Here is a 27,671-nt window from a genome sequence, read left to right on the forward strand (position 1 = left end):
CGTTAGATTTCAGGAAATTTGATCTCAAAAAATAATATGCTCCCTTGTTTCTCAAACTGACTGCCAAACCTGAGAAAAATTTCATTACATCTCAATGACCCAAAGACCTTTTCTAAAAAAATGAAAGCACAAATGTATCTAGGATCTCTTCAAAAACGCCCATTTTGAGGGTTCTAGTGGTGAAATTATGTGAAACCCATCTACGCTCCCACCAGCACACTTCAGGCAATTCCTTGTATGGCTGTTGACACACTCCCTTACAATCAGTGCTTTCAGTTTCATAATACTGTATAAAGGTTAGAACCGTTGCTTTGTGGTCTTTATTTGTAATTATCTGGTGTTTGAAGGAAGCCCCAGGACACTGGAGGGGTGAAATACAAGCACAACGATCCAGTGAGAGACAGAGAAGGAACAGAAATCATTCCACCTAACTGAAGAGAAAAAACAGGTATGAATTCTTAACTACTTTCTCATCAAAGCAGCTTTCTTCCCAGCTCTAAAGGATCTCTGCTCCAGGACATGGACCACATTCACTGGGACTGTGTCGATTATTTCAGGTAATTTGACCTAAAAATAATATGCTCCCTTATTTCTCAAAGTGATTGCCAAATTGAGATAAATTTCATTACATTCCAATGATCCAAAGACCGTTTATTTCTTTATTTTTTTAACATCAAATGGTATCTAGGGTATCTTCCAGAGATGCATTTTGAAGGTTCTAGTTGTGAGAACTGATGAGTCTGGGGCAGGGGAGGAAAGGGATTTATAAGGGTTAGTTTAGTTAAAAATGACCATCACCAGGATAGGCTGCAGCTGAGCTGATGTGGGACACCAGTTCAGATGAAAATCCTGGCACTATGAGGCAGGCAGCATGTCCCTAAGAGCCACTATTCTGCGTGGTGTTGGGTTAGGAACCAGCAGTGATGGGGAATAAACTGAGTGTTTGAAATACTTCAGGAATGTCTTTTTCTTTCTTAATATCGTCTGTGTTGACTGGGGACACGATTAAATTACCATTGTCTTTGATAGAACTTGCTCAGTCCTGTTCTGAGTGCAGCTGAATAATTTAACAAGCTACACGTGTTATTTTTATGAGACTGAAGGAACAGGAAATAAGAAGGAAAGAACAGTAAAAGGAAGGAAGGGAGGAAGGGAGGGAGGGAGACAGAGAGGCAATGCAGGCAGGCAGGCAGGGTAAAGGATGTAGATTCATAAAAACAGCATACTTTTTAATCATATGTGTGCTCTTTGTGAGTGGATTTCTTCCTTTAGAAATATTCTAGACTAACTAGATCCAATTTCTTTGTGCCCACTCACTCCTCAACCCTTTACAACTAGAAATCTGCTTCACTATTTGATTGGACTTCCTCTTTAAAGAATCCACTGTAGTGCATCAAGAAAGGCAGCATCTTTGTGTTCCTTGAACTCTAGATGCCCTCCAGAAATTCTGACCTAGCCTTCGTAAACCCCTCCCCCGAATTCGTTGGCTTGGCATTAGGTTCATTCATCATCCATTTGTCTGACTGTGCGCTCATTTGTCAGCTCCTTTTCTTCCTCCTCCTCCTCCTTTTTGTTCTCCAAGTGGAAAAACAGAAGAAAACAGAATCCCTAGAAGTTCATGGCTGGAAATATAGATATTTTCTTTGAACAACTTCCTCTGGTCTACTGAAATTTTTCTCCTTATCTCCAAATCCTTATTTCTTGGTCTTTTGTTCCCCTCCACGTTTTCCTCTCCGCTACTTCTGTCTTATAATAAAGAAGTATAGTATCACATTTTTTTTTTTTTTTTTTTTTTTTACTTTTAGCCCCAACACTAACCTACAAAAGTTTTATCAGGCTTTAATGAGCTTAATGTTTTGTTCCAAAGGAAAACCCAAATAGCCCAAACATCACAGTTTTCTATTTCATTCCCCTGTTGATCCTTGCATTTATTTTATAGTCTCAGCACACAAAAGGGATGTGGGGATAATGTTTCAAGAAGTAGACTTGAGGCCTGAATTCCAGAAGGGCAGGGACACAATTTCCTACAAGGCGCCAGTGCTTAAACGCTACATGAACAGACACTGGGGGAGCAACTCATCTAAAGAGCCATGGAGGTATTACCCAGGGAACACTTGAGGCTAAAATGTTTGACAGTAGTGATTACAGATGCCCATTTACATCATAAAATGTTTACAAACTGGAGGAAATTTATTCCTTTCCCCCATTGTCTCAAAGCAGAATAGTTTGAAAGGCCCAACTTCTGCATAGAGACTAACCTTCCATGTCCTCAGTTTTTCTAGTTGTTTGGTTGGTTGGTTTTTTAATCATCTCTACCATTTCCCTGTATCTTTCTTATCAACTTTTTATAGTTCAAAATACATAAAAGTTAGACAATTTGGTTAAAACAAAGGAAAAATACTGTAATGGGAAGGCAGAGAGACAGAAATTTGGAACATTAAGTACTTTGACAGTTCATAAGATCTTTGTAGCAACCACTCTGCAGTGAATTAAAATAAAATAGGGACTTTTCTTACTGACAGGCTGCCTCAGCACTCGGAGGTCAGAAGTAACATAAGGGGTTTTTGCACTGTCATAATGCCTCAGCATATTAGACCCTGTTGTTAGATCCCTCCAGGACCATCCCTGATACCTGCTTATACAGGATAAAACCCTTCTCCCTCTCCTCCCTGCATCCTACCTGGGTCTCCTCCCTGCATCCTACCTGGGTCACACCCCTGTGACAGTAAAATAAAAAGTTGCCAACCCTCACTCCTGCTTGACCAACCACTACAGCTCTACCTGTAACAACAGAAAGCATATTCCCCAGGTCCATAACGTTTTGCTCTGTGCTTGCTTGGCTGAGCCTATGTTTCTGACATGCTTTCTAGTGCGAACCCATGAGCCGTGCCACCCCTCTGTTCCAGAATTTGTGAGTACTAAAAAGCGTTCTTTTTGTACATCTCTGGAGTCACTTGTCCTTGCCTCACTTGAGTATCTATAGAAAGATCCTTGCTCTTTAAAACATACACACTTTCTGAGTCCGGCATGAACAAGGAATTACTTGATTTCTATGTTAAAGTAGTTTGTTTCATGCTGTAAAATCTCTTAAGATCCTATGGGCCATGGCTTTAAAAGGAAGTATGCCCTAATGATTGCAAAAATTTGCTTTTGGCTTTAGACAGTTTCAGTGGAAGGAAAAGCCCTGTGGGAGTGGGAGTGGCATTCTGTTGTATGTGAATCCTTAAAAGCAAGTTAGGCAGGTATTGGGCAATAGTAGAAGATATTAAACTCTTATGGGAAGCAATTTTTTATCACAGCTTTATTGAAGTATGACATACAATAAATTCTAGATCTTTAAAGTGTATAATTTGACATGTCTATATCTATAAAAACCATTGTCCTAGTTTGCTAATGCTGCCAGCATGCAAAACACCAGAAATGGATTGGCTTTATGAAAGGGGGTTTATTTGGTTACACAGTTACACTCTTAAGGCCATAAAGTGTTCAAGGTAACACATCAGCAATTGGGTACCTTCACTGGAGGATGGCCAGTGGTGTCCGGAAAACCTCTGTTAGCTGGGAAGGCACATGGCTGGCGTCTGCTCCAAAGTTCTGGTTTCAAAATGACTTTCTCCCAGGGCATTCCTCTCTAGGCTGCAGTTCCTCAAAAATGTCACTCTTAGTTGCACCTGGGGTATTTGTCCTCTCTCAGCTTCTCCAGAGCAAGAGTGCTTTCAACGGCCATCTTCAAAATGTCTCCCATCTGCAGCTCCTGTGCTTTCTTCAAATTGTCCCTCTTGTCTGTAGCTCCTCTGCAAAACATCACTCACAGCTGCACTGCGTTCCCTCTGCCTGTCAGCTTATTTATATAGTTCCACTGACCAATGCCCACCCTGAATGGTTGGGGCCACACCTCCATGGAAATATCTAATCAGAGTTATCACCTACAATTGGGTGGGGTGCATTTCCATGCAAACACTCAAAGAATTCCAATCTAATCAGCACTAAAATGTCTGTGCTACAAGATTGCATCAAAGAATATGGCGTTTTCTGGGGGACATAATACATTCAAAGCGGCACATTCCACCTCCTGGACCCCAGAAAAACATATTCTTTCCAAATACCAAATATATTCATCCCATCACAATATCACAAAAACTTAAATCATTTCAGTAACAATAGTTAAGTACAAGATCCCATCAAAATCAATTATAGGCGTGGTCATTCCTAAGGCATAATTCCCCTCTAGCTATGGATCTGTGAACTTAGAACAAGTTATGTGCTTCCAATATACAAAGGAGGGACATTCATAGGATAAACATTCCCACTGCCATAAGGAGAAACAGTAAAGAAAACAGGGTTTAAGGGACGAAAACAGTTCCTAAAACCTGCAGGACAAATTCCATTAGATTTCAAAGTCTGCGAGTCATTAACAGAATGACGTTGCAACCTTGGGGCTTGAGAGAGCAGGAGTCTGACCCTTCCTAAGTGCTTTTTCAGCAGTCCTTTCCTCTCCAAATGCTGGGGTGAGTTCTCCAACATATCCACACATTGCGGAGACGACCTTCTTGGCCCCACCCTCCTCAAACATCAGGGCAGCACTCAGATTCCCTTCCATCTCTGGGGCACATGCTCAACCCTTCAGAACAGTGTGGTGGCAGCCAGGCTCTCCCCAAGTCCCTGGGAAGGTGCTCCACTCTCTTTGGGACCTGAGGTAGCAAAGCATTCTCTGAGCATCGAGGCAGAAGGCGGACCCTCGACCTCCAGGGCAAACTCACCCTTTCCATGCCTGTGGGCTGCTCCGCTCTCCCAGCCCGAGACCTCCTGACTCCAGACCTCAACCTCCATGGCTCTGTCTTTGAAGAAATTTTTCCTTCAGTTTTTTCCTTGTCTATCTCCTCCAGTCCAGACTGGCAATGGCTCTGTCTATAAAGTCCTCGCAAAAATTCTGTTGGCCTCACATGAAGCACACAGGGGTCAAAGCCATCAGACCATAGGACTTTCCACAAATTCTTTCTGGATAACTCCATCTCCAATCTTGGCTTGTACTGAAAAGGTGGCTGGTTTCCATGTTTAGTTAAATCCTCATGTTGGGCTGTAGCTTCTGGGGATCCACCCCCTGGAAGCCTGGAATTTTCCAAACTATCAGTTTCTGGTTTCTTTGAATCCAAGAGTTCAGTTCTAAGTTTATCTCTCTCTGCTCGCATTTTACTATAAGCTGCAAGGAGAAGCCAGGGTACGTCCTCCACACATAGTCTGGAGATCTCCTCAGCTAAGTATTCCAGGTTGTCAACTTTCAAATTCTTCCTTCCATCTGAAACCAGTACTCAATTTTCCCAAATTCTCTGCCACTTTAAAACAAGGATCACCTTTCTTCCAGTTCGCAAAAACACATTCATCATTTCTGTTCAAGGCCTCATCAGAAGTATCTTTAGAGTCCATATTTCCTTTTCTTCAAAGCAGTTTAGGCCTTTTCTATCAATCTTCTCACAGTTCTTCCAGAATCTTCCCCTTATCCACTTAAAAAGCCATTCTAACATGTTTCGTGTTTGCAAACTCAGCAGCAAAAGCACCCCACTTCTCTGGTACCAAAATCTGTTCTAGTTTGCTAATGCTGCCAGCATGCAAAACACCAGAAATGGATTGGCTTTTATAAAAGGGGGTTTATTTGGTTACACAGTTACAATCTTAAGGCCATAAAGTGTCCAAGGTAACACATCAGCAATCAGGTACCTTCACTAGAGGATGACCAATGGCATCCGGAAAACCTCTGTTAGCTGGGAAGGCACATGGCTGGCGTCTGCTCCAAAGCTCTGGTTTCAAAATGACTTTCTCCCAGGGCATTCCTCTTTAGGCTGCAGTTCCTCAAAAATGTCACTCTTAGTTGCACTGGGGTATTTGTCCTCTCTCAGTTTCTCCAGATCAAGAGTGCTTTCAACGGTCGTCTTCAAAATATCTCCCATCTGCAGCTCCTGTGCTTTCTTCAGAGTGTCCCTCTTGTCGGTAGCTCCTCTGCAAAACATCACTCATAGCTGCACTGCATTCCCTCTGCCTGTCAGCTTATTTATATAGTTCCACTGATCAAGGCCCACCCTGAATGGGTGGGGCCACACCTCCATGGAAATATCTAATCACTGTTATCACCTACAGTTGGGTGGGGTGCATTTCCATGCAAACACTCAAAGAATTCCAATCTAATCAGCACTAAACTGTCTGTGCCACAAGATTGCCTCAAAGAATATGGTTTTTTCTGGGGGACATAATACATTCAAACCATCATCACAATCAAGTAATAAACATGTCCATCACCCTCAAAAGTCACCCCATGTGCACTGTAAATTCTCCCTCCTACCCTTACACTCCCTCCATCCCCTGTAACCATTAATGTCATTTCTGTCAGTATGGATTAGTTTGCATTTTCTGGAATTACAAATAAATGGAATTATACAACCTGTATTCAGTTTTGTCTGGCTTCTTTGCTACTCACACAGATTGTTGTGCATATTATACATTCATTACTTTTATTGCTGAGGAGTATTTCACTGTATAGATATTTGAAAGTTTGTTTATTCAACAGCTGATAGGTGCTTGGGTTGTTTCCAGGTTTTGACTGTCACAAATAAAGCTGCTACAAACATTTATTTAAAAGTCATTTTATAGGCATAAACATTCATTTCTCTTGCGTAAATACCCAGGAGTGAAATCACTGGTATTATCATAGGTATATGTTTCAATTTTTTAAAAACACTGTAAAACTGCTTTTCAAAGTAATTATTATTTGACATTCCCACCAAAAATGTATGAACGTTCCCATTGTTCCATTCCTCACCAACATTTAGGATGGAAATCCTTTTAATTTTAGTCATTCTAATAGGTGTATAGAGGTATATCAGTAAGGATTTATTTTGTATTCCCATAATGACAGATGTTAAGCATCTTTTCATATGCTCATTTGCTGTCCATGTATCTTCTTTGGAGAAGTGCCTATTCAAATATTTTGCCCTTTTTTATTGGGTTGCTTTCCAATTATTAAGTTTTGAGAGTACTTTATGTATTCTAGATACAAGTACTTGAAAAGATATATAATCTGAACTATTTTTTTCAACTCTGTGATTTGTCTATTCATTCTCTGAACAGTGTCTTTTGGAGAACAGAACTTTTAAATTTCAATAAAGTACACACTATTGATTTTTTCTTTTATGTGCTGTGCTTCTAGTGTAGAAGCTAAGAAAACTTTGCCTAGTCTAAGATCACAAAACTTTCCTCTTATGTTTTCCGGTAAAAGTTTTACAGTTTTAGATTTCACATTTAGGTTGATCATTTTGAGTTAATTTTTAGTTATGAATCAAGGTATGGATTCAAGTTTTGTGTGTTTTTGTTTGTTTGTTTTGCGTAAGAATATGCAGTTATTCCAGCACCATTTGTTGAAAAGATAACCTTTCTCCACTGATATTACCTTTGAACCTTTGTCAAAACTCAGTTATCCATATATCTGTAGGGCTATTTCTGGACTCTCTATTCTATCCCATGGGTTGATTTGTTGGTCTTGATGCCAAGGCCACGCTGTCATTTTTTATGTTTTTAATTAGTGCAGGTATACATTTATAGAAAAATTATGCACAAAATACAAAGTTATCATATACCACCTACACTGTTGTGGTTATTGCACTCCATAGTAAGTCCTGAAATCAGGAAGCTAGTCATTTAAATTTCAATAGTCATCAAAGTTGTTTTGGCTATTCTAAGTCCCTTGCAATTCCATAAAGATTTTAGGCTTGGCTTGACAAATTTTACAAAAATATTTGTGGGAATATTGATTAAGATTACACTGGTGTTAGAGATCAAATTGAGGATAATTGATATACTATAATATAGAGTCCTCTGACCCATAAACAAAATCTATTTATTTCAGTCTTCTTTAATTTCTCTCAGCAATGTGAGTTTTCAGCATACTTACACACTTTTGATCAGATTTATCCCTAAGTATTTCATATTTTAAGCTATTGTAAATAGCATTTTTAATTTCAATTCCAGATTGTTCTTTACAAATATACATTCATGTAGTCAATTTTTGTATATTGACCTGGTATCCTGCAACCTGGCTAAACTCACTGATTATTTCTAATAGCTTTTCTGTGGATTCCACCACATTTTCCAAATATAGCCATGTTATCTGTGAGAAAAAAGACCATTTTATGTCTTCCTTTTCAATTTGGATGCCATTTATTTATTTATTTATTTAGTCATATTTTACTGGCATTCCAGTACAATGCTGAATAAAATAGGTAAGAATAGACATTCTTCTCTTATTCCTGATATTGGGGGAAAGCATTCAGTATTTCACCATTAAGCATTATGTTAGCTAAAGGTTTTTCATAGATGTCCTTTTTTGGGCTAAGGAAGTTCCCTGCTATTCCTACTTTGCTGAGAGTTTTTATCAGGAACACATGTTGGTTTTGTCAAATGCTTTTTCTGCCTCTATTGTGATGGTCATATGGTTTTCTATTATTGTTTGTAAATGTGGTGAATTACATAGATTGATTTACAAATGTTAAATCAATCATGCACTGGGGTGGGGTGAATCCTATGCAATAATGATCTATTATGTCGAAATTTCACTTAGGATTTTTGCATCTTGTTCATGAGGGATAGTGGTCTTAGGTTTCTTTTGCTGAACTGACATTGCCTGGTTTGGGTTTCAGGGTAATTCTGGCCTCATAAAATGAATTGGGAAGTATTCCCGCAATATTGATTTTCTGGAAGGATTTTATAGAATCGATATTATTACTTCCTTAAAAGTGTGGAGAATTACATCATGAGGCCATCTGAAGTTTTCTTCACAGGAAAGGTTGTAACTACAAATTTCATTTCCTCCATAAATATAGGGCCATTCTTTTTTAAACATTTTTTAATTAGAGAAGTTGTGGGTTTATAGAAAAATCATGTAGAACATACAGTGTTCCCATATACCCTACCACTTATCATTAACACTTTGCACTAGTATGGCACCTTTGTTACAATTCATGAAAGAATATAATAATTGTACCATTCACTGTAATCCATGGTTCACATCAGGGTGTATTTTTTCTCATATGCCACCCTATTATTAACACATTGCATTAGTGTGGTACATTTGTTATAATTCATCAAAGAACATTATTGTAATTGTACTATTAACTATAGTGCATTGTTTACAATAGGGTTCACTATGTTGTAGTCTTACGTTTTATCTTCTAATTTTTTACTCTAGTAACATATATATGACCTAAAATTTCCCTCTTTAACCACATTCACATATATAATTCAGTGCTGTTAATTACACTCAAAATGTCGTGCTACCATAACCACCATCCATTTCCAAAACTTTATAATCAACTCAGATAGAGATTCTGTACAACTTAAGCATTAACACCCCATTCCTTACCCTCAACCCAGTCCCTCGTAACCTGCATTCTAGAATCTAACTTCATGAGTGTATTTATTCTAACAATTTCATAACAGTGAGATTACAAAATATTTGTCCTTTTGTGTCTGACTTATTTCATACAACATAATGTCTTTAAGGTTCATCCCTGTTGTCACATGAATCAAAACTTCATTTCTTTTAAATGCTGAATAAAAGTCCATTCTATATACCATATTTTTTAAATACATTCACTGAATGATGAACACTTGGGTTTCTTCCATCTTTCGGCAATTGTGAATAGTGCCACTGTGAACACCAGTGTGTAAAAATCTGTTCGAGTCTCTGCTTTCAATTCTTTGGAGTATACACTTAGTAGAGGGATTGTATAGGGCTATTCTTCATGAATGGTTTATGGATGTTTGTCTCTTTCAATTAACTTACTGGTAGAAAGTTGTTCATAACATCCAGATTTACATTTGGAGACTTTTATATTCTGTCTGAAGGACTTCCTTTAACATTTCCTCTAGTGCAGTTCTGCTGGGGATGTAATTTTTCAGCTTTTGTATGTCTGATAATGCCTTTCTCTTTTGCTTTTTTTTTAGAAGTCTTTTTTAATTTATTCTTTTCAAACCAGTAAAGTTTTGACATTGGATAAGATTATTTTCTCACTTTCTATTTATAGTTTAGAGAAAACAGTTAGCACAGCCATTCTCCTCTGTTCTTCAGGATGAAAGTAGTTTGACTAGGTACAATACATCAACTGACTTCATAGTTAACCTTTTTAAGGCAATGATTGAGCATTTTTTTCACAGAGCACAATCTATCATTTTTGTTTGCCTCCCCTCCCCCGACTGTGAAGTTATACGTGCTGACACTCATTCATTTTATATTCTAAGGAACATCAAACTAACTACATTTATAGTTCTTATCAAGAACTTTTTCTTAAAAAGTTTTCAAATTTAACTGACTTTTTCATGATTCCAAAACCATTTGGGATTCTAGGATAAAACCTGTGAATGCTCACTATACTTCTCTTTTACTAAAATATGAAGATTAGGGAAAATCAAGGTTTACTAAATTGCAGTTAGGATTGGGACCCAAATGCAAATGTCCACACCATAAAATTTTCTATGCCTTCTACGGATATAGGAATTTTATTAATTTATATCATTCTGCAAATATATACACTTGATTTAATCACATTGTATAGGTTGGATGTGGGGGTATTTTTAAATTGTTGAGAGTTTAGCATTTATTTTTGTAATCCAACAACTTTATCCAAAAATGCAGAAAATTTTTCTGGCTGGCCAGGAGGAAAACTTTTCAGGGTTGAGAAGTCCGTTGACTTTAACAGCCCAGGAAGCGTGTGGCAGGTGCAATAGAAAAGATGCCCCTCTTTGTGTAACTGCTTTGCCAATTCCAGCTGATGATTGTTCATCAACTTTTCATTTATAACCACGACAAGTGGCTTTCCTTTTTCCAGAATCTCCAAACAACTTCCTGCACCTGCATGACTAATAACAAGATCTGCTTTCTGAAGGTCTTCTTTTAATGAATTCTTGTACCTGTAAACAACCAGAGTAAATGATTCAGTACTGAATGGTTCAGGTACCACCGTTCCTCTACCAATTTGTAGGATAAGTCGGTTGTAACCAAGGCTCTTGATGATTTGGAGACTATCACGTGCCGACACACATGTAATGAGGTCGTCGAAGCTGGTGGTCCCCACAGTAACAAACAGGCACTTCATCATGAGGGTTCTACAAGTCCGAGTAGCAAGGGTGGGATCTCTCCTCTGTTTCTGAAAGATGTTTTCTCTAAATATAGAATTCTAGGTTGATTTTTTTTTCAGTATTTTAGAGATGTTGCCCCACCCTCTTCTTGCTTCCACTGTATCCTTGAGAAATCTGCTATTGTCCATATATTTGTTCCTCTGTACTTAACCTGTCTTCTTACTCTGGATTCTTTTGAGATTTTTCCCTTTATCACTGAGTTTGAGAAACTTGATTATGATGTGCTTTAGGGACATTTACTTTACTTTCTTGGAGTTTGTTGAGCTTCTTGGATCTGTAAGTTTATAGATTTCATTAAATTCAGAAAATTTCAGCTTTTGTTTCTTTCTTTATCGTTTCTTTTAACATATGAAGCAACATTACTGGAACAAAAAGACCAAGAATTTACATTAAGTATGATAAATACACTTTTGGGGATACAGGTACTATCCATATAAAACAAGAACAAGAAGAAATTTTTTTAAAAAGAAACAAGTATTAGGAATGAAAAATACAATAATTGAAATTTCAAAAGGTAGGGTAATAGGATGGATATAGCTGAATATATAAGTGAAGTAAAAGATCACATTGAGAATACTGCAGGGAAGGATAAAAAGATGGAAAATATAAAATAAGGGCTCAAAGTAAGGAGGATAAAACTGAAGGGATTCCCAAATGGGAAGAAATGAGTAGAGAAAGATGTGAAGAAGTATGGAGCAAAATTTCCCAGAACTATTAATTAACCTAATTTAGACTGAAAGAATACACAGAGTACCAAACAAGAGAGAAGCCAAAAACCATATCTAAATGCCATATACAGAACTGTAAGCATATCAGCAAAAAAAAAAAATAAATTTTTAAGGCTTCTAGAGAGAAAAAATCATTTACAAAAAAAAAAGAATCAGATTGACAGACTTTTCAAAAGCTACATTCAAAGCAAGAAGAAAATGAAATATTTTTAGATTATTAAAGAAAAATTTAATTCTTTGATTTAATTATTTGAACCTATAATTAAATACATCCATATTGTCATTCAAATGTGAGGACATAATAACAAGATCTTAGACATACACTGCCTTAGACAGTTTGCCAAACAAAGACTCACAATGAAGATACATTTGGAGCAAGTACTGAAACAATAAATAAAAGAAATAAATCCAGGAGATACTGCAAGTGATATGGAAATTAAGGTTTATCAAGTATCTTGCATAATTTATTTTAAGCCTATAAAAAATGTTAACTTTACTTTGCCCTAACTTAGATTCATTTATTTTGTTAGATCATATGTCTGCCTTAAAGAATACCATGGCATGACCAATTTTTATCTTTTTTTTTAACATGGGTCATCTTCTTTCTTTATTAATAACTCCTAACCTAATGCTGCTTTCATGTCTTTAATTTTTTTTTATTTTATTATTATTTTTTTTTAGTCTCTTTTATCTGCATGTTTCATTTTGGATAATTTCTATTGCTCTGCCTTCAAGTTCACTAATCTTTTATTCTGAAATACCAATGGCCATTAATCCCAATTAGTGTGCATCTAAATCCCACAAATTGTAGTTTTTAATCTTTAGAACTTCAATATGAGTTCTTTGCAATTCTTCCTTTCTCTACTTTTCAAAAATATGAAATAGAGTTATAAAAACTGTTTTAATATCATGTTCTAATTCTAACATCCATATGAATTCTGCATTTGATTTGATGATTGATATAGTCTTTATTAGGGTCATATTTTCCTGCTTCTTTCCATCCCTGGTAAATTATTGGATTTCAGGGATTCTTAATTTTATCTTGTTGGGTGCTGGATTTTTCTGCATTTCTATAAATATTCTTCAGAATACTTAGAAACAGTTTCATCCTGTCAAATTTTTTTTTTAATCTTTTTAAGTTTTGTTAGGCAGGACCTGGGCAGTGCTCAGCCTAGAATTATTCATTCTCCAATACAGTAGAAAGACCATTCTGTGAACTCTTCCCAACAATGTTTCACGAATCATGCAGTTTTGTACTCTAGCCAGTGGGATCAAGCACGATTGCTGGCCGTGTTGTGAGAACAGTCATTGTTACCACTAACGTTTTGGGGTAATTCTTTCACTGACCTTGGGTGGTTTCCTTAGAGGCATGCACTGTCCCTGCACTCAACTGATACTTAAGGGAATGTATGCAGTTCTCCAGAGTTCTCTCTCTGTACAGCTCTCTCATTTCTGGTACTCTGTCCTACACTGTTAGCTGCCTTGGTTTCCCTGGACTTTCAACTCTGCTTCACTCAGGGAGTCTACTTATCTTTGCCTGGGTTCCCTCTCCTGATACTATGGCCTGGGAACTCTCTCAAGTCAGTAACCAGGGACATATAGGGCTTACCTTGCTTGTATCCCGTATCTTACCTGATGTCTAGTGTCTCGAAAATCACTGTTTAATATATTTATCCATCTTTTGGTTGTTTCATGTGAAGTGAATAATCCAGTGTCTGTTACTCTATTATGGCCAGAAGCAGAAGTCTCAGCAAAGTATTTTTTACTGTAGGATAAAAGAGAAAATCAGAATACTTAAGACTTTACTTGTCCAACTCTCACAGGGCTAATATATGTTATAACAAGGTCAACTGAGTTACGGCTCCTGAATCAGAAGTTAAAAACACAAAGTTGAGGCATCAATAAGGGAAGTCTTTTCACTCATTTCGTGCACTATATGATTATCATGATGCTTATACTTCTTATGAAAGAAGCTATCTTTACAGTTATGTACAAATAGTCTTCAGAAAGCAGAGTTTGGAGAAGAAGAGACATGATTCAACAGAGGATGCTTTATGATCACCTGTCAGGATAATACAGCAATATGCCTTGCCTGAATACAGAACTTAGATAAGAAATAAATAAGCCAAATGACATAGGGCTAAAATAAGAGCTAGATTACCAAACATTGGAGTTGATGAAGAATCAAAATAGACATGAGAGGCAAAAACTTGAAAAAATAATTAAGTAAAAAAAAACAGTGGAGTAAAAGTTAGATTCAAGAAAGTAGCTATGATTTTGAACATGGGAAATGGGAATTCTGTTGCACAGCAAAGATTAAAAACCATGTGACAGCCAATAAGACATGCTTCATGGACTTGGAGCCATTTAAATAGGGTCCAAGGACTTGGGGTCAATGACAGAAAACAAAATAATGACAGGGCAGAGGTATGTGAAAGATTGTATTAAACAATCTATTTCACCATGTGATTTTATTTTCTCTCATGATGAGAATATTACTCTAGTCAGAAACAGTGCACTTAACATTTAGCCTGTGCACATGATAAAAAAAATTTGTTTAATATAAGAATGAGTGAAGAAAGAAATATTGAATTTCTTGCATATAGCCTATATATAAAGTATATTTCTCTAAATCATATCTTATTTTCCATGTAATGTCAAATGTGATTTCTTTAGTGAAAATCCAAAAATAAAAGTTTTCCACAATAAATTACATGAAAATTTTGGTCATGAGAGTGGTTGAAAGTTGATGAATAATCATCATACCAATATTTTATCAAAAGACTACTTTTCTAATACTTCTGTCACTTTCCAAAAGGATACAAATATTTCCCTCAACTATCTCACTGATACAAGTAAAATTTTTGGCCCTGCTGGGGAATTTTATGACTGTACCTTCAGAAAGCAAAATAACTTACTGAAAATTCTTGATCTAATTAGAGACTAAACTATCCAGTCCATTCCATCTCTTCCCTCGCAGATAAGGAAACACCCTGGCCATGGCCTCAGAGATCCACATGCCAGGCCCAGTGTGCCTCATTGAGAACATTAAAGGGCAACTGAAGGTTGATCAGGAAGCACTGAAGATCTTGTCTGCCATCAACCAGCCTCTTGTCGTGGTGGCTATTGTGGGCCTGTACCGCACAGGCAAATCCTACCTGATGAACAAGCTGGCCGGGAAGAAAAAGGGTAAGTGGCACCAGAAAGCTCAAATGAGTCCCTCTTGTCCATCCACACTGTACAACACTGTATACATACAGTGATGTAAGGAGAGAAAGTCTGGAGATAGAGAAAAATATTTAAAGCTAATCTTCAGTTCACAGTTGGGATTTTTATCTTCACTTTCATCTGGAGGATAAGGGTTGGCTCATTCTCTTTCCACTTTGCTTTATAAAAGTACAAATGTACCTTTCCAGAAAGGAATAAGACAGTAATAAAGATAATAATGTACATGATAAACTCTAAGGCATTTACTAATATTTTTGCATAATAACAGCGAGCTTCCACTGATCTTCAAGATCAATTAAAATGCTCTAATGTGAATTGGATATCCTATTTTCCCTATTTCTCTATTTTTAATTAAGGTCTATACTGGTGGTGGTTATAGCCATCTAACTTTAATTTACCTTAAATCTTACCTCAACATCTAGAGCCACTTGGTATTAAAACTTCACCTACTTATATCCCTCTTCCCCTTTGCAGGTTTCTCCCTGGGCTCCACGGTGGAATCTCACACCAAGGGAATCTGGATGTGGTGTGTACCTCATCCAAAGGAAACAAACCACACCCTAGTTCTGCTTGACACCGAGGGTCTAGGAGATGTGGAGAAGGTAAGGAAGGAAGATTCAAATTTGGATTAAGAAGCCCCGCATTTCTGAATATCCTCTAACAATATTTAGTTTTTCCTTAAATAAGAACTTCCATTTCACCATAATACATCATTGTTATTTCTGTTTAAATATTTTCAGACTAAGTTGAGCAACGAGAAGTGAGGAAAATATTCATAAGGCAGAATTTTAGCAGACAAGCACATTGATCGGGAGACAGTATTCTAATTATTAACTACAGACTGTGAGATCAGCCATTTAACCAGGTTGCATGAATATTTTTAAAATGAAATCAACATCATGGGTCTTATCCTGCAGAGAATGTTAGTTAAAGGCTCTAAGATCTTGAGAATTTGTGTTCAAATTTAAACTATGTCGCTACCTCAATGGCCTTAGAAAATCATTTGACTTCTTTTAGCCTCAGCTTTCTTACCTGTAAAATGGATGTAACAGACCTCCACCTGCCTTGTGGTACTGCTCTGAATATTTAATAAAATTAATAATGTATCAGGTACATAATTGCTCAATAAAATAGCTGCGAGTATATTAAGCTTATGTAAGTCAATTTTGCTGTAAAAAAAAAAAAGAGAGAGAGAAAGAAATTTTACATTTAAATTGTACTTAAGACCTTGGAATCCCCAGCAATCTTGACTAATTCATTTTGCAATTATCTGCCAATGGTCATAAAAGGGCCTAATGAGCATCAGGGTAAACTGAAAATACTAATGGCAAAGATTGTTCCAAGTTCTACTAATAATCATTTTTGCTTGGATTTAGGTTTCTCTTCTAGGTCATTAGTGTAGCAAAACTCTAATTAGGTGAGCATACTTTTACCACTGCTAATCTGTAATGGACTATGATAACGGAACATACTCCTGGTTTACATGCTTTCTGACTTGAAGGGTGACAACAAGAATGACTCCTGGATCTTTGCCCTGGCAGTCCTCCTGAGCAGCACTTTCGTGTACAACAGCACAGGAACCATCAACCAGCAGGCCATGGACCAACTGCAGTATCCTTTTGTGGCTCAGAGCAGCCCAAAAAGAGAGGGGATGCCTGTATAAATAAACCAGATGCTTCACTGTGAATCCTGCTAAATCAAGTGCAGGAAAAGAGACATGAAAAATAATTCAAATGCAGGGGAAAGAATTGACAATTGGGTAAAGAGAAAAAGCAAAATGAAGGTTTTAGAATATGTAGAAATAATGTGAGATTGGGGTCCTGTCTGTTCTGCCACTTTTTCTTAGTCAGCTACTCAGCTATGTGACAGAGCTGACTGAGCGAATCAAGACAAAATCCACACCTGATGAAAACAAGCAGATTTTGTGAGCTTCTTTCCAGACTTTGTGTGGACTCTGAGAGATTTCTCCCTAGACTTGGAAGCAGGTGGACAAACAATCACAGCAGACCAGTACCTGGAGAAGTCACTGAAGCTAAGGCAAGGTAACAAGGACTTATGATTCGAAACACTAGAAATGCTCATTTTTGAGTGGATGTTTATATTTTTAACTTTCTCTATCCTCTCTAATGTTTAATATCTGGATTAATAAATTCAATTTTAAATTACATTACTCCCTTGTTCTAAGAGCAAATTTTTTTCTTTAACCTTTCTCTGTAATGTGATTAGGTTACATTTATCTCCCTGTTGAAGGTTTGTGAAGGTGTATTCAGCCAAAGAATATGGAGAAAATAGACACTTATTTTGAAGGAAAGAAAATAGTGAAGTGTGATCATTGTATTGGTCCAGGGGTTGGTAAATGACAGCCCATGGGCAAAATGTGGGCCAAATGCAGCCCATCAGCTGTCTTTGTAATTAAAGGTTTATTGGAACACAGACATGACCATTCCTTTACATACTGTCTGTGGCTGCTTGCATGCTACAGAAGCAGAGATGAGTAGCTGCAAAAGAGACCATCTGGCCTGCAGAGCCTAAAATGTTTACTATTTGGCCCTTTTTCTTATTAAAAAAAGTTTGCAAACCAGTATATTGAGCAAATCCCCCTTTAAAAAAAACTTTTTATTTTGAAATCATTACAAACTTATAAAACTGTTGCAAAAATAATATAATATAAAAATAATATAAAACCCATGCAGATGAATCCAACATACACACCCAATTTTAACATTATGCCACAATTGCCACATGATTCTACCAATGTATCCATCTATCTGTCTATATACCTGTCTGTCTATCTACTTATTTATTTTCTGAACATTTGAGAGTAGCTCGTATACATAATGGTCCTTGAACTCATACTTTAATGTACATTTCCTGAGAACAAGTATATTCACTTATGTTTTCACCTCAAGTATAGTTATAAAGTTTGAGAAACTTAACATTGATATAAAGCTTATAATCTATATTCCAATTTTTTCATATTTCCCAAAAATGCCTTTTAGCCTTTTCTCCTCCATTATTAGATTGTCCAAGATCAGGTATTACAATTGTCATCATCTCTTTAGTTGCTCATTTTTTAAAATTGTTGAACAATATATACAAACATAAATTTCCCATCTCAGCCACTCCAAATCATACCATTCCATGGGATTAATCACATTAACACTGTTGCAGTACCATCCATTACCAGAACTTTGCCATCACCCCAAAACAGAAACCCTATACCCATTATTCATTAACTTCTCATTGCCCCTGAACTCCATCCTCGCATCCTGTATTCTTTCTGTCACGAGTTTGCATGTTCTAGCTATTTCATGTGGGTAGAATCATACAATATCCCTTTGTGTCTGACTTGTTTCACGCAACATGACGTCTTAACGTTTATCCATGTAGTGACATATATCAGAACTTCATTCCTTTTTAAGGCTAATATTTCATTGTATCTATATACCACACTTTGTGTTTGCATTCGTCTGCTGATGGATGTTTGATTTGCTTTCACAATTTGGCAATTGTGAACACTGCTGCTACAAACATTGGTGTACAACTATCTGTTTATGTCCTTGCTTTCAGTTCTTTTGGGTGAGTACCTAGAAGTGGGATTGCCAGGTAATGTAATAGTTTTATTTTTAGCTTTTTGAGGAACCACCAATCTGTTTTCCACAGTAAGTGCAACATTTTAAATGCCCATCAACAATATATGAGGGTTCCTATTTCTCTGCATCCTTGACAGCACTTGTTATTTTCAGAATTTTTAAATAACACCATTCTACCAGCTGTGAAGTGGCATCTTGTTGTGTATTTAATGTGCATTTCCTTAAGGCCAATGTTATTGAGCATCATTTGATGGGCTTATTGGCCATTCATATGTCTTCTTCGGAGAAATTTCTATTCAAATCCTTTGCCCATTTTCAAATTTTCTTGTGGACTTGAAGAAGTTTTTTTACTATATTCTGGATATTAACCACTTATCAGATAAATGATTTTCAAAAACCTTCTCCCATTCTGTTAGTTGTCTTTTCACTTTCTTGTTAATGTCCTTGAATGTCCAAAAGTTTTTTATTTTGATGAAGTCCATTTATCTATTTTTTTCTTTTGTTGCTTGTGCTTTTGGGGTAAACTCTAATACAAGATCCCGAGGATATTTCCCTGTGTTTTCTTCCAAAACTTTTATACTTCTAGTTCTTATATTAGGTTTTGATACATTTGGGTTCCTTTTTATATATGGTGTGAGGAAGAGCACCTTAGATATGTATATTCATGTCTTTCATTAAATTTGGGAAGATTTCAGCCATTTTTTTTTCTTTAATACTGTCTTCCCCTTCCTCTCTTTCTTCTCCTCCTGTGATTTCTACAATGCATATAATGGTACACTTGATAGTATCCCACAAGTTCCTCGGGCTCAGTTCACTTTTCTTCATTCTTTCATCATTCTGCTTCTCAGATTGAATGATTTCAATTGTCTTATCTTCAAGTTCACTGATTCTTTTTACACCCAGCTCCAGTCTGGTGTTGAACTCCTCTAGAGAATTTTTAATTTCTCTTACTGTGATCTTCAGTTCTGTTTGTTTCATTTTCATAATTTCCATCTCTCTACTGTTTTTCTCATTGTGTTCATGTATCCTTTTCCTCATATCCTTTAGTTCTTTGTCCATATTTTCCTTTAGCTCTCTGAAAATATTTAGGGCCATTTTTTAAAGTCCTTGTCTGGTATGTCACAGGGCTGGTCCTCCTCACTGATGGTTTCTAATGCTTTAATCTTCTTCGTTGTCAGCTAACACTTCTTGATTCTTTGTATGTTTTCTAATCTTTTGTTTCAACCTGGGCTTTTTGTTATTTTAAAGTATTCTCATTGGAATTTAGACTCTAGGCATCTGTTCCTTAAGCTTGTATGCAGCTAATGTTATGACAGAGATTTCCTTGCCAGGAAGCTAATAAAGGGGAGGACATGTTCCCAGTCTTTGCAGATTGGCCTGTGTGAGGGCTCCCCTTCAGATCTTAGCCATATGAGTTTAGAGAAAGAATAACCAAGGCAAAAGTGTAGGGAGCCCCTGGTCTTTTCTGCATGTGTCGTGTTCTGAGTATGTGCATGTGCCTCTAGAAATTCCCGTTTACATGGATATAAATATCCTCTTTCCCCCAGGAAACAATGCAACACTGTATTTCCTATATCTGGTCCTCTTTTGCCCCAAGTAACTGTAATCTGGCTATTTTCCTACAGTATTAGTAAGAGATCTTTGTGAGCTGCCTCTAGGTACAGGCAAGTTCTGGATATATGTCATCAGTCGGTACATCAGGCTGTCCCTAGACAGAATGGCACAGGCATACATGCACCCTAGTTTGTGCACAAATTTACTCCTCTCCTCCAGAACTGGGGCTAGGGATCTGCACTGGGAGCGCAGGCTAGCTCCTCACCAAGTTGGTCAGGAAATGGGGAAGCAGACAGCAAGAGCACCAGGAGATCCCAGAGTACTTAAGTTGCTTTTATCTTGTTTCAGTGTTGCTCTATTCCTACGGTCCTTTAACTGTTTTCTGGAGCTTTGAGAAAGATATTTCTGCCAGCTGTGCTTGTTATTCAAAGTTTCTGTGGAGGTATGGAGGACCGGAGCATCTAGCTCTCCCATCTTGATCAGACTGATTCCAAATCCCTTTTGTATTTTCCGCCAGTTACCAGTGAAATAGATAAAAATTTTAATCTGCCCCGACTCTGCATCCGGAAATTCTTCCCAAAGAAGAAGTGCTTTATTTTCGATCGGCCCACTCATCGGAAGCAGCTTTCCCAGCTTGAAACACTGCATGATGATGAACTAGATTCTGAATTTGTGCAACAAGTTGCAATCTTCTGCTCCTACATCTTCAGCCATTCCAAGACTAAAACTCTCTCAGGAGGCATCCAAGTCACCGGACCTCGTGAGTTCTATTCCCCTCATTCCACTCACTATTAAGGATAAGAGAGGATGGAATAACATCAGCTTTGCAAAATGCACATCTACTGCTACTGTGTTAAATACCAGATGGTAACAACATTCCTAATAGAGTTTATTAGTCAAATCTCTTAGGTGGGAAAAGATAAGAAAGTCAAAGAAAATAAGCCCTCTCACTTCATATTGCTCTAGTCCGCTGGGCCTGCACTGTCCATTACAGTAGCCAGTAGACAAGTGTGGCTATTTAAATTTAAATGTAAACTAATGAAAATTAAAGAAAATTAATACTTCATATCACGGGGCCACATTTCAAGGGCTCAATAGCAACATGTGACTAGTGGCTACCATATTGGACAGCACAGATACAGAACAATTCCATCATCACAAAGTATTCTTTTGGACAACACTGAGCTAGAATGAACCAGAGTGCTCCTTTTGATTGGGATAGCATCATTTGTTCCACAATATTTATCAAATGTTTACCAGGGGACAGGGATGACAATACAGACATAAAGAAGAGAGTAATGGTTCCTATCCTAATGGTTCTTGGGAGTAAAATGGATATAAACATTAAATAAAAACAGGCCCATTTTACCAGGACCAAGGACTTGCTTACCTCGGTGTTCATATCTATCATCTGGGTATTATGCGAAAGAACAGGCTCTGACTTAGTAGGTTTGGGGCAGGGCGTGAGAGTCTGCTTTCCTAGCAAGCTTCCAAGGGATGCTGATGCCATGGATCCTCAACAGCAAACAGCTATAATTACACATGCACATAATTACACACACTAGAGATATTTCCTCACCCAAGCTAAATGAATATCATCATTTGTCCTCTATTTGTAGGTCTAGAGACTCTAGTACTGACCTATGTCAACACCATCAGCAGCGGGGATCTGCCCTGCATGGAGAATGCAGTCTTGGCCTTGGCCCAGATAGAGAACTCAGCTGCAGTCCAAAAGGCCATCACCCACTATGACAAGCAGATGGGCCAGAAGGTGCAGCTGCCCACAGAAACCCTCCAGCAGCTGCTGGACCTGCACAGGGCCAGTGAGAGAGAGGCCATCGAAGTCTTCATGAGGAGTTCATTCAAAGATATAGATCAATTGTTTCAAAAGAAATTAGCGGTAATTTTTCTCTGTAGTTTATAAGGAGTAGGGTCTTAGAAGACAAAAGTACTACTAGAAAATAAAATGGATATTTATGTTGAGAGGATCAATTCTTAATAGACTTTGAAATGATGACAACCACCTACGTGTAATTATCATAACAAGAAAAAATAGTGTTATCATTGTGGACTCAAGGTTTGAAATTTTTGCTTTCATGAATAAACTAATAATCCTCCTCATAATTTCATTAAATATATATAAGTAACATTCAGGTTGTCTAATCAAATTACATTATTCACTGTTATCAGACTAACTTGATATTCCAGCAAAAGAAACTTGTAGTCTTAGTTATCTTGAGTAGATTTACGTTTTATCACATTTATCCATATGCAATCATTGGTCCAGATTGCAAAGCAGATGTTTAACTATAAAAGTGTAGTATAAGTTACCAATCTTTACTCTAAATATCACCTCTAAGGAAAAAGGGACTTTAGTAGGAAGTCTTGGTCAGAAGAAAGGATATGGTCCTGCTCTGGTGCCTATAAGTTTCTAGGGGTCAGAGACAATTTTGAAAAGCATTCCTAGAAATTCTGAGCTCTTAGTAAAACATTTTTCCTGTTACTCTCTGTACCCCTATTTTGTACATTACAGGACCAGCTGGGCAAAAAGCTGGATGACTTTTGTAAACAGAACCAGAAGGCATCATCAGATCCTTGCTCAGCTTTACTTCAGGATATTTTTGGTCCATTAGAAGAAGAAGTGAAAGAGGGGATTTATTCGAAACCAGGGGGATATCGTCTCTTCGTTCAGAAGATAGCGCAGCTAAAGAAGAAGTACTCTAAGGAACCCAGGAAGGGGATACAGGTAACCAAGATCTATCTGTTGATTCTGGAGAGCTGCAGAGTTGCCTTTTTATAACACCATCATGACCAAGCATAATTATAAACAGATGTGGCTTATTGTCTGCACAGCATTCACTCTTTCTTTCAATAAACATGTACAGGGACTGGGATACCAGATGTGCTCTGGGAGCTCATCAAAGAGTGCACACAACTAATATTTGAGTTATAAATTGAATTATCAAATAAATCATCAGGTTATTATTACAATCCACTATTACAGTTGTATCTTTTATGTTGCAATGTAAGAAACCCAATGATGCTAGCTTAAGCAAAAATGGCAATTCATCAATTTTGGCTTCAGACTGGCTTTCTGAACAACATCATCATATTTGTCCATTGCTCTCCCTGGTCCCCCACTTCTCTCCTCTCTTCCTCTCTCTTTTGGCCTGCTTTCTCCATGATGGTTTTCGTTCTTCAGCAAGCTCACCCATTCGGGAGCATAGCGCCAACAGCTCCAAACTTAGGACCCTTAGTCTATAACAGACTCTCTTTTTCTCAGTAGCTACATCAGCCTCCTATAAAGCCCTCTGCTTACTGGGGTGCTTTGAGGGGTCAGTGTGGAGCTTGTGCCCAACCCTGGGACAGTGAGGCTTGATCCCCAGTCCTACCAGGACCAAGGGGGCATACCTAGAGGAAAAGATGGCGGGTAGACAAAAACAGAACAAACGCTTATAACTATTTCCTACTCCTAACCTTGTGTTCTCTGGCTTCTAAGGCTGAAGAGATTCTGCAGAAATACTTGACATCCAAGGAGTCTGTAACTGATACAATTCTACAAACAGACCAGACTCTCACAGAAAAGGAAAAGGAGATCGAAGGTGAGCAGTGATTCAAGAGACTAGAGTCTCAAAACTTTTTCAAAGTTTAAATAATTTGGCTGAGTAAACCTGGGGTCATTAAACTACAGAAAGAGTAGCAAAGATTCATCTTAGCTCCTAATGTCATTTCTGAGTATGTCAGTGGCATTATGGTTACCCCAAAGGAAAAATGGTCCCAAATAATATCCTTTATGAAGTAACAACCATATCAAATAAGTGTACAAGGGAAAAGGAAGTAACACTGCAATCCTACATGAATTTTTCCTTTTTCTTTTCCTCAGTGGAACGTGTAAAAGCTGAATCTGCACAGGCTGCAGCAAAAATGTTGGAGGAAATGCAAAAGAAGAATCAGCAGATGATGGAACAGAAAGAAAAGAGTTATCAGGAACATGTGAAACAACTGACTGAGAAGATGGAGAGAGACAGAGCCCAGTTGCTGGCAGAGCAAGAGAGGACTCTAAGTCTTAAACTTCGGGTATTTATCATGAGGTTTCTGTTTTTCTCTTTTCCGTCCACTGTCCCTGATCACAAACCTAGTGTGGTACTGAGAGTAAGAAGCCCAGAAGAAGGAGCTTTGTTATGCTTCTTACTTCCTGACTGCCTGACTGACCTGGTCCCTGATTATGTTTTATTATTTAAATCTTTTATTTACAGTTTTGTCACATTCAGTCCTTTATTAGTATAAATCACAATAAATGGCAAATAATGTCTGCTAAGCATTGTAAAAATGTTTTATCTGTGTTATCTTTATTAATGCTATAATATGAAGCAAGAACTACTGTATCCCTGTGTCTTAAGAGAAGAAACACAGATTCAGACAATGTTAAATAACTTACACAGGGACACAGAGCTTGGTAAGATAGCCGCTCTGTTTTCACCACTTAGTGGTATCTGCAGTGAGTTTTTTTTTCTGTCATTCCTGTATTACTTTAGCTGTAAGATAATCTTAGGAGTAGAAGGATTCTCTAACTTCCAGCCCCTTTGATCATACCTGTATGTCAGTCTCCCACTCCAACCTCCTTACTATGCCCTGTCCAAGTTTGTATTGAGGCCAGAGTTTTGTGCAGAAATTCAGTATGGTCAGACTGATTCCAATATTCTTACCTGTCTTTAGCTACCCCTGCCAAAGTATGGAGGGTTAGATCAAATTCTCAGAACTAAGATTCAGACAGCCCTATCAGAGTTTGAGAATTCTTCATTTATTTCAGTATGCATGTTTGTATATGTAGGAATAAATGTGTTTATGTGGGTGTAGTCAATAAAACAGATAAAAGCTTTCCCAAACATATGATTAACATTGCCCACAAAGATTATATACAATTAATGGGGGGGAAAGATCAAGACTGGTATTTTAGGTTCATCAGTATCTCAGAAGCTATGAGCTAAAAAAATCCTTCTGTAGCTAAAAGGGACCCAGGAAAAGTAATCACAGAAGTAGGATTCCCAAGAGAAAGTATAAGGAAAGTTAAGAGTGGAGAAAATTTCAAAAGAAATTAAATACTGAAAAGTCAGTGCATGTGGAAATGAGGTAGAAGTTAGAGATCTTTTTTAATGCCACACTTTATTCAGTCTCCATTCATACCTCTTTAGGAACAGGCCCAGCTGCTCAAGGAAGGATTCCAAGCGGACAGCAGACGACTTCATAATGAGATAGAGAATCTCCGAAAGAAGATGGAAGAACCACAATGTGTCATACTCTAGAGACCTAAAGAATAGAACTTTACTCTCACTCTTACCCAAGACATAATTCAAGCAATTTTAAAATTTGGAACAAATATCACTATACTTGATTATAACTGGGTCTTGCATTTTTCAGTGCACCAAAAATTTGAAACATGAAATCATGTTCATATCCCTAAAGAGATTTTAAATTGTGTAACAACGATGCATTTAACCTCTACACCAGCAGAAGAGAGGGCATGAGGTGTAACAAGGATGCATTTAACCACTATACCACCCAGGAGAAGTTTATTCTTCCATACAGCCACAGTAGACAAGTGGATACTGAAGAAAATCTTGGGTAAATGTCTTGGGAAACAGTTGGGAATCAGTTTGGTCAAGTATACAACGGGTCCCAGTGGCAGGGACAACCCATCCTCACTCCTTAATGAAGCCAAAGTGCAGTTCCCATTGGGTCAAGGCTGTGCAGTCTTTGAGCAATCATGTGAATCCTGGGCACTGGCCATGGACGATCGTCACTGATGGACTCCAAGCAAAAGCAAACAATTTCATATATAGATCTAGAATCCCTATATAATCCCTATAGGACGATGGAAGAAACCATTAGTATGGGTAGGAATTACATCACAGAGGAATGGGCTAAAGAAGGAAACTTTCCCTTCTTGCTCAATTTGCCCAGATTCTAACTTTAATGGGACATTTTAGAACTTTAGACAGTTGAACACTGGACTAAACATAGTAACATAATTATGTTTTGTGTATTCATAGCAATGTATCATCTGCAAAGATGGACTTTAAATGGTGATGGATGATGTGTTAGAAAACTGAGCTAATTTCATTATTTTCTTATAATCCCAAAGTTTAGGCTAGTCTTTTCCTAATTGTTAACAGTCATGTTTATTTTCCCTAAATAGAATATGGATTGTTTTTTTTGACACTTTTGATCAATAAAATAATATTCTCTTTATTACTAAGTGTATGTGTTCATTATCCCAATTGTCAAAAGTCCTAGGTAAGTGGTTGACAATTCTTAAAGCAATTAAGAATTATTTAAGGGCTGGAAATGAAATATGTTTCAATAAGATTTTTATTTCTCTTGAGTTTCTTAGGGTTCCTGCCAAAAAATAAGGTATTACTTTTTACGGCAGTGGTCAGCTAACTTTTCTGTAAAGGGCCAGAGAATAAATATTCAAGACTTTGAAAGTCATACAGTTTCTTTCTCAGCTACTCAACTCTGCCATTAAAGCCTGAAAGCAACCACAGAAAATACATGAATGAATGGGGCATAAATGTGTTCCAATGAAACTTTATTTTCAAAAACTGATGGCACTCATAGGCCATCATTTGCAGACCTCTGCTTTAATAGAAACATCTTACAATGTTCTAAATACCTGCCTTATATTGCTTACCTTTGTAGAGAACATATAGGCTGGATAGTGTATATTAAGATCTTGAAAAAAGTATGCACTTCCTCAACATATTACATAATGAGAAGAATGGGGAAGCAGCTATTGCCATTAAATCTGCATGCAAACCGTTGCTTTTTCTCATTGCTTTGGGGGCTTTTGTTACATTGAACCCCCTCCTCCTGTTAGAGAATGCCTTCACCTTCTTTCCTTGAACTACAACTTTATGGGGAACCAGGTGGGATGACAGCATATTAAATGGAGGCTTTATATAGATATGATTTATCTTTTCCAAGCTGCACTGCTATAAAAGAATACATAAAATACAGTTTTAATAGTTGAAGAAACTTCATGAATTGAAAAGAATAACTCTGCCTTCAAAACCAAATAGTGACATATTGACCATTTACAAGTAAGAAAATTTAGCAAAGGTAAAGTTACTTACTCCCTACATTGGTCTGGACCAGATTCTAAATCATCTGGCTTCCAATTTAGTATTTTTTTCTATGCTATCTCCAGGAATAAAATCAAGCTTTCTTTCCCTAGGGACATGTTGCTTTCACCTCTGGTCCTCAACCCTGCTAGGCATCAAAATCAACTTCTTTACTTTAAAGATTCCCTGACCCCTCCCCTTCTCCTCATTTCCTGACATAGCAGGTCTGAAATTGTTCATTGAGTACTACAATGACAAGAAAAGGG

General features: G+C 37.4%; 2 protein-coding genes across 7 annotated transcripts in view; one reads left to right on the forward strand and one right to left on the reverse strand.

Annotated features, from left to right (window-relative positions):
• Window positions 1-281: 281 nt before the first annotated feature.
• LOC119527062 (guanylate-binding protein 1-like) lies at window positions 282-26,533 on the forward strand. The gene is given in 12 exon segments (XM_037826697.1): window positions 282-448; window positions 14,890-15,098; window positions 15,612-15,739; window positions 16,639-16,748; window positions 16,996-17,042; window positions 17,045-17,179; window positions 20,802-21,044; window positions 21,904-22,184; window positions 22,818-23,030; window positions 23,784-23,886; window positions 24,168-24,361; window positions 25,477-26,533. Coding segments are annotated over 11 exon segments (1,755 nt in total). The 5' UTR covers window positions 282-448; window positions 14,890-14,908; the 3' UTR covers window positions 25,588-26,533.
• The window catches only part of LOC119527067 (UDP-N-acetylglucosamine transferase subunit ALG13 homolog), a 31,274-nt gene continuing 13,563 nt past the window's right edge, over window positions 9,961-27,671 (reverse strand). Inside the window, exons 2-6 of one of the 6 annotated variants that reach the window (XM_037826705.1) lie at window positions 16,170-16,306; window positions 15,548-15,721; window positions 15,068-15,188; window positions 13,542-13,674; window positions 9,961-11,543 (exon numbers count right to left, since the gene is read on the reverse strand). In XM_037826705.1, the coding sequence (XP_037682633.1) occupies window positions 10,641-11,141 (501 nt within the window). In that variant the 5' untranslated portion in view covers window positions 11,142-11,543; window positions 13,542-13,674; window positions 15,068-15,188; window positions 15,548-15,721; window positions 16,170-16,306 and the 3' untranslated portion in view covers window positions 9,961-10,640. Of the gene's footprint in view, window positions 11,544-13,541; window positions 15,189-15,547; window positions 15,722-16,169; window positions 16,307-16,609; window positions 18,728-27,671 lie in introns of those variants that run through there. The other 5 variants (XM_037826703.1, XM_037826702.1, XM_037826706.1 and 2 more) reach the window with 5 other exon arrangements.

This window comes from Choloepus didactylus, chromosome 2 (assembly GCF_015220235.1).
Source record: "Choloepus didactylus isolate mChoDid1 chromosome 2, mChoDid1.pri, whole genome shotgun sequence".
In the NCBI taxonomy this organism is placed as follows: domain Eukaryota; kingdom Metazoa; phylum Chordata; class Mammalia; order Pilosa; family Megalonychidae; genus Choloepus; species Choloepus didactylus.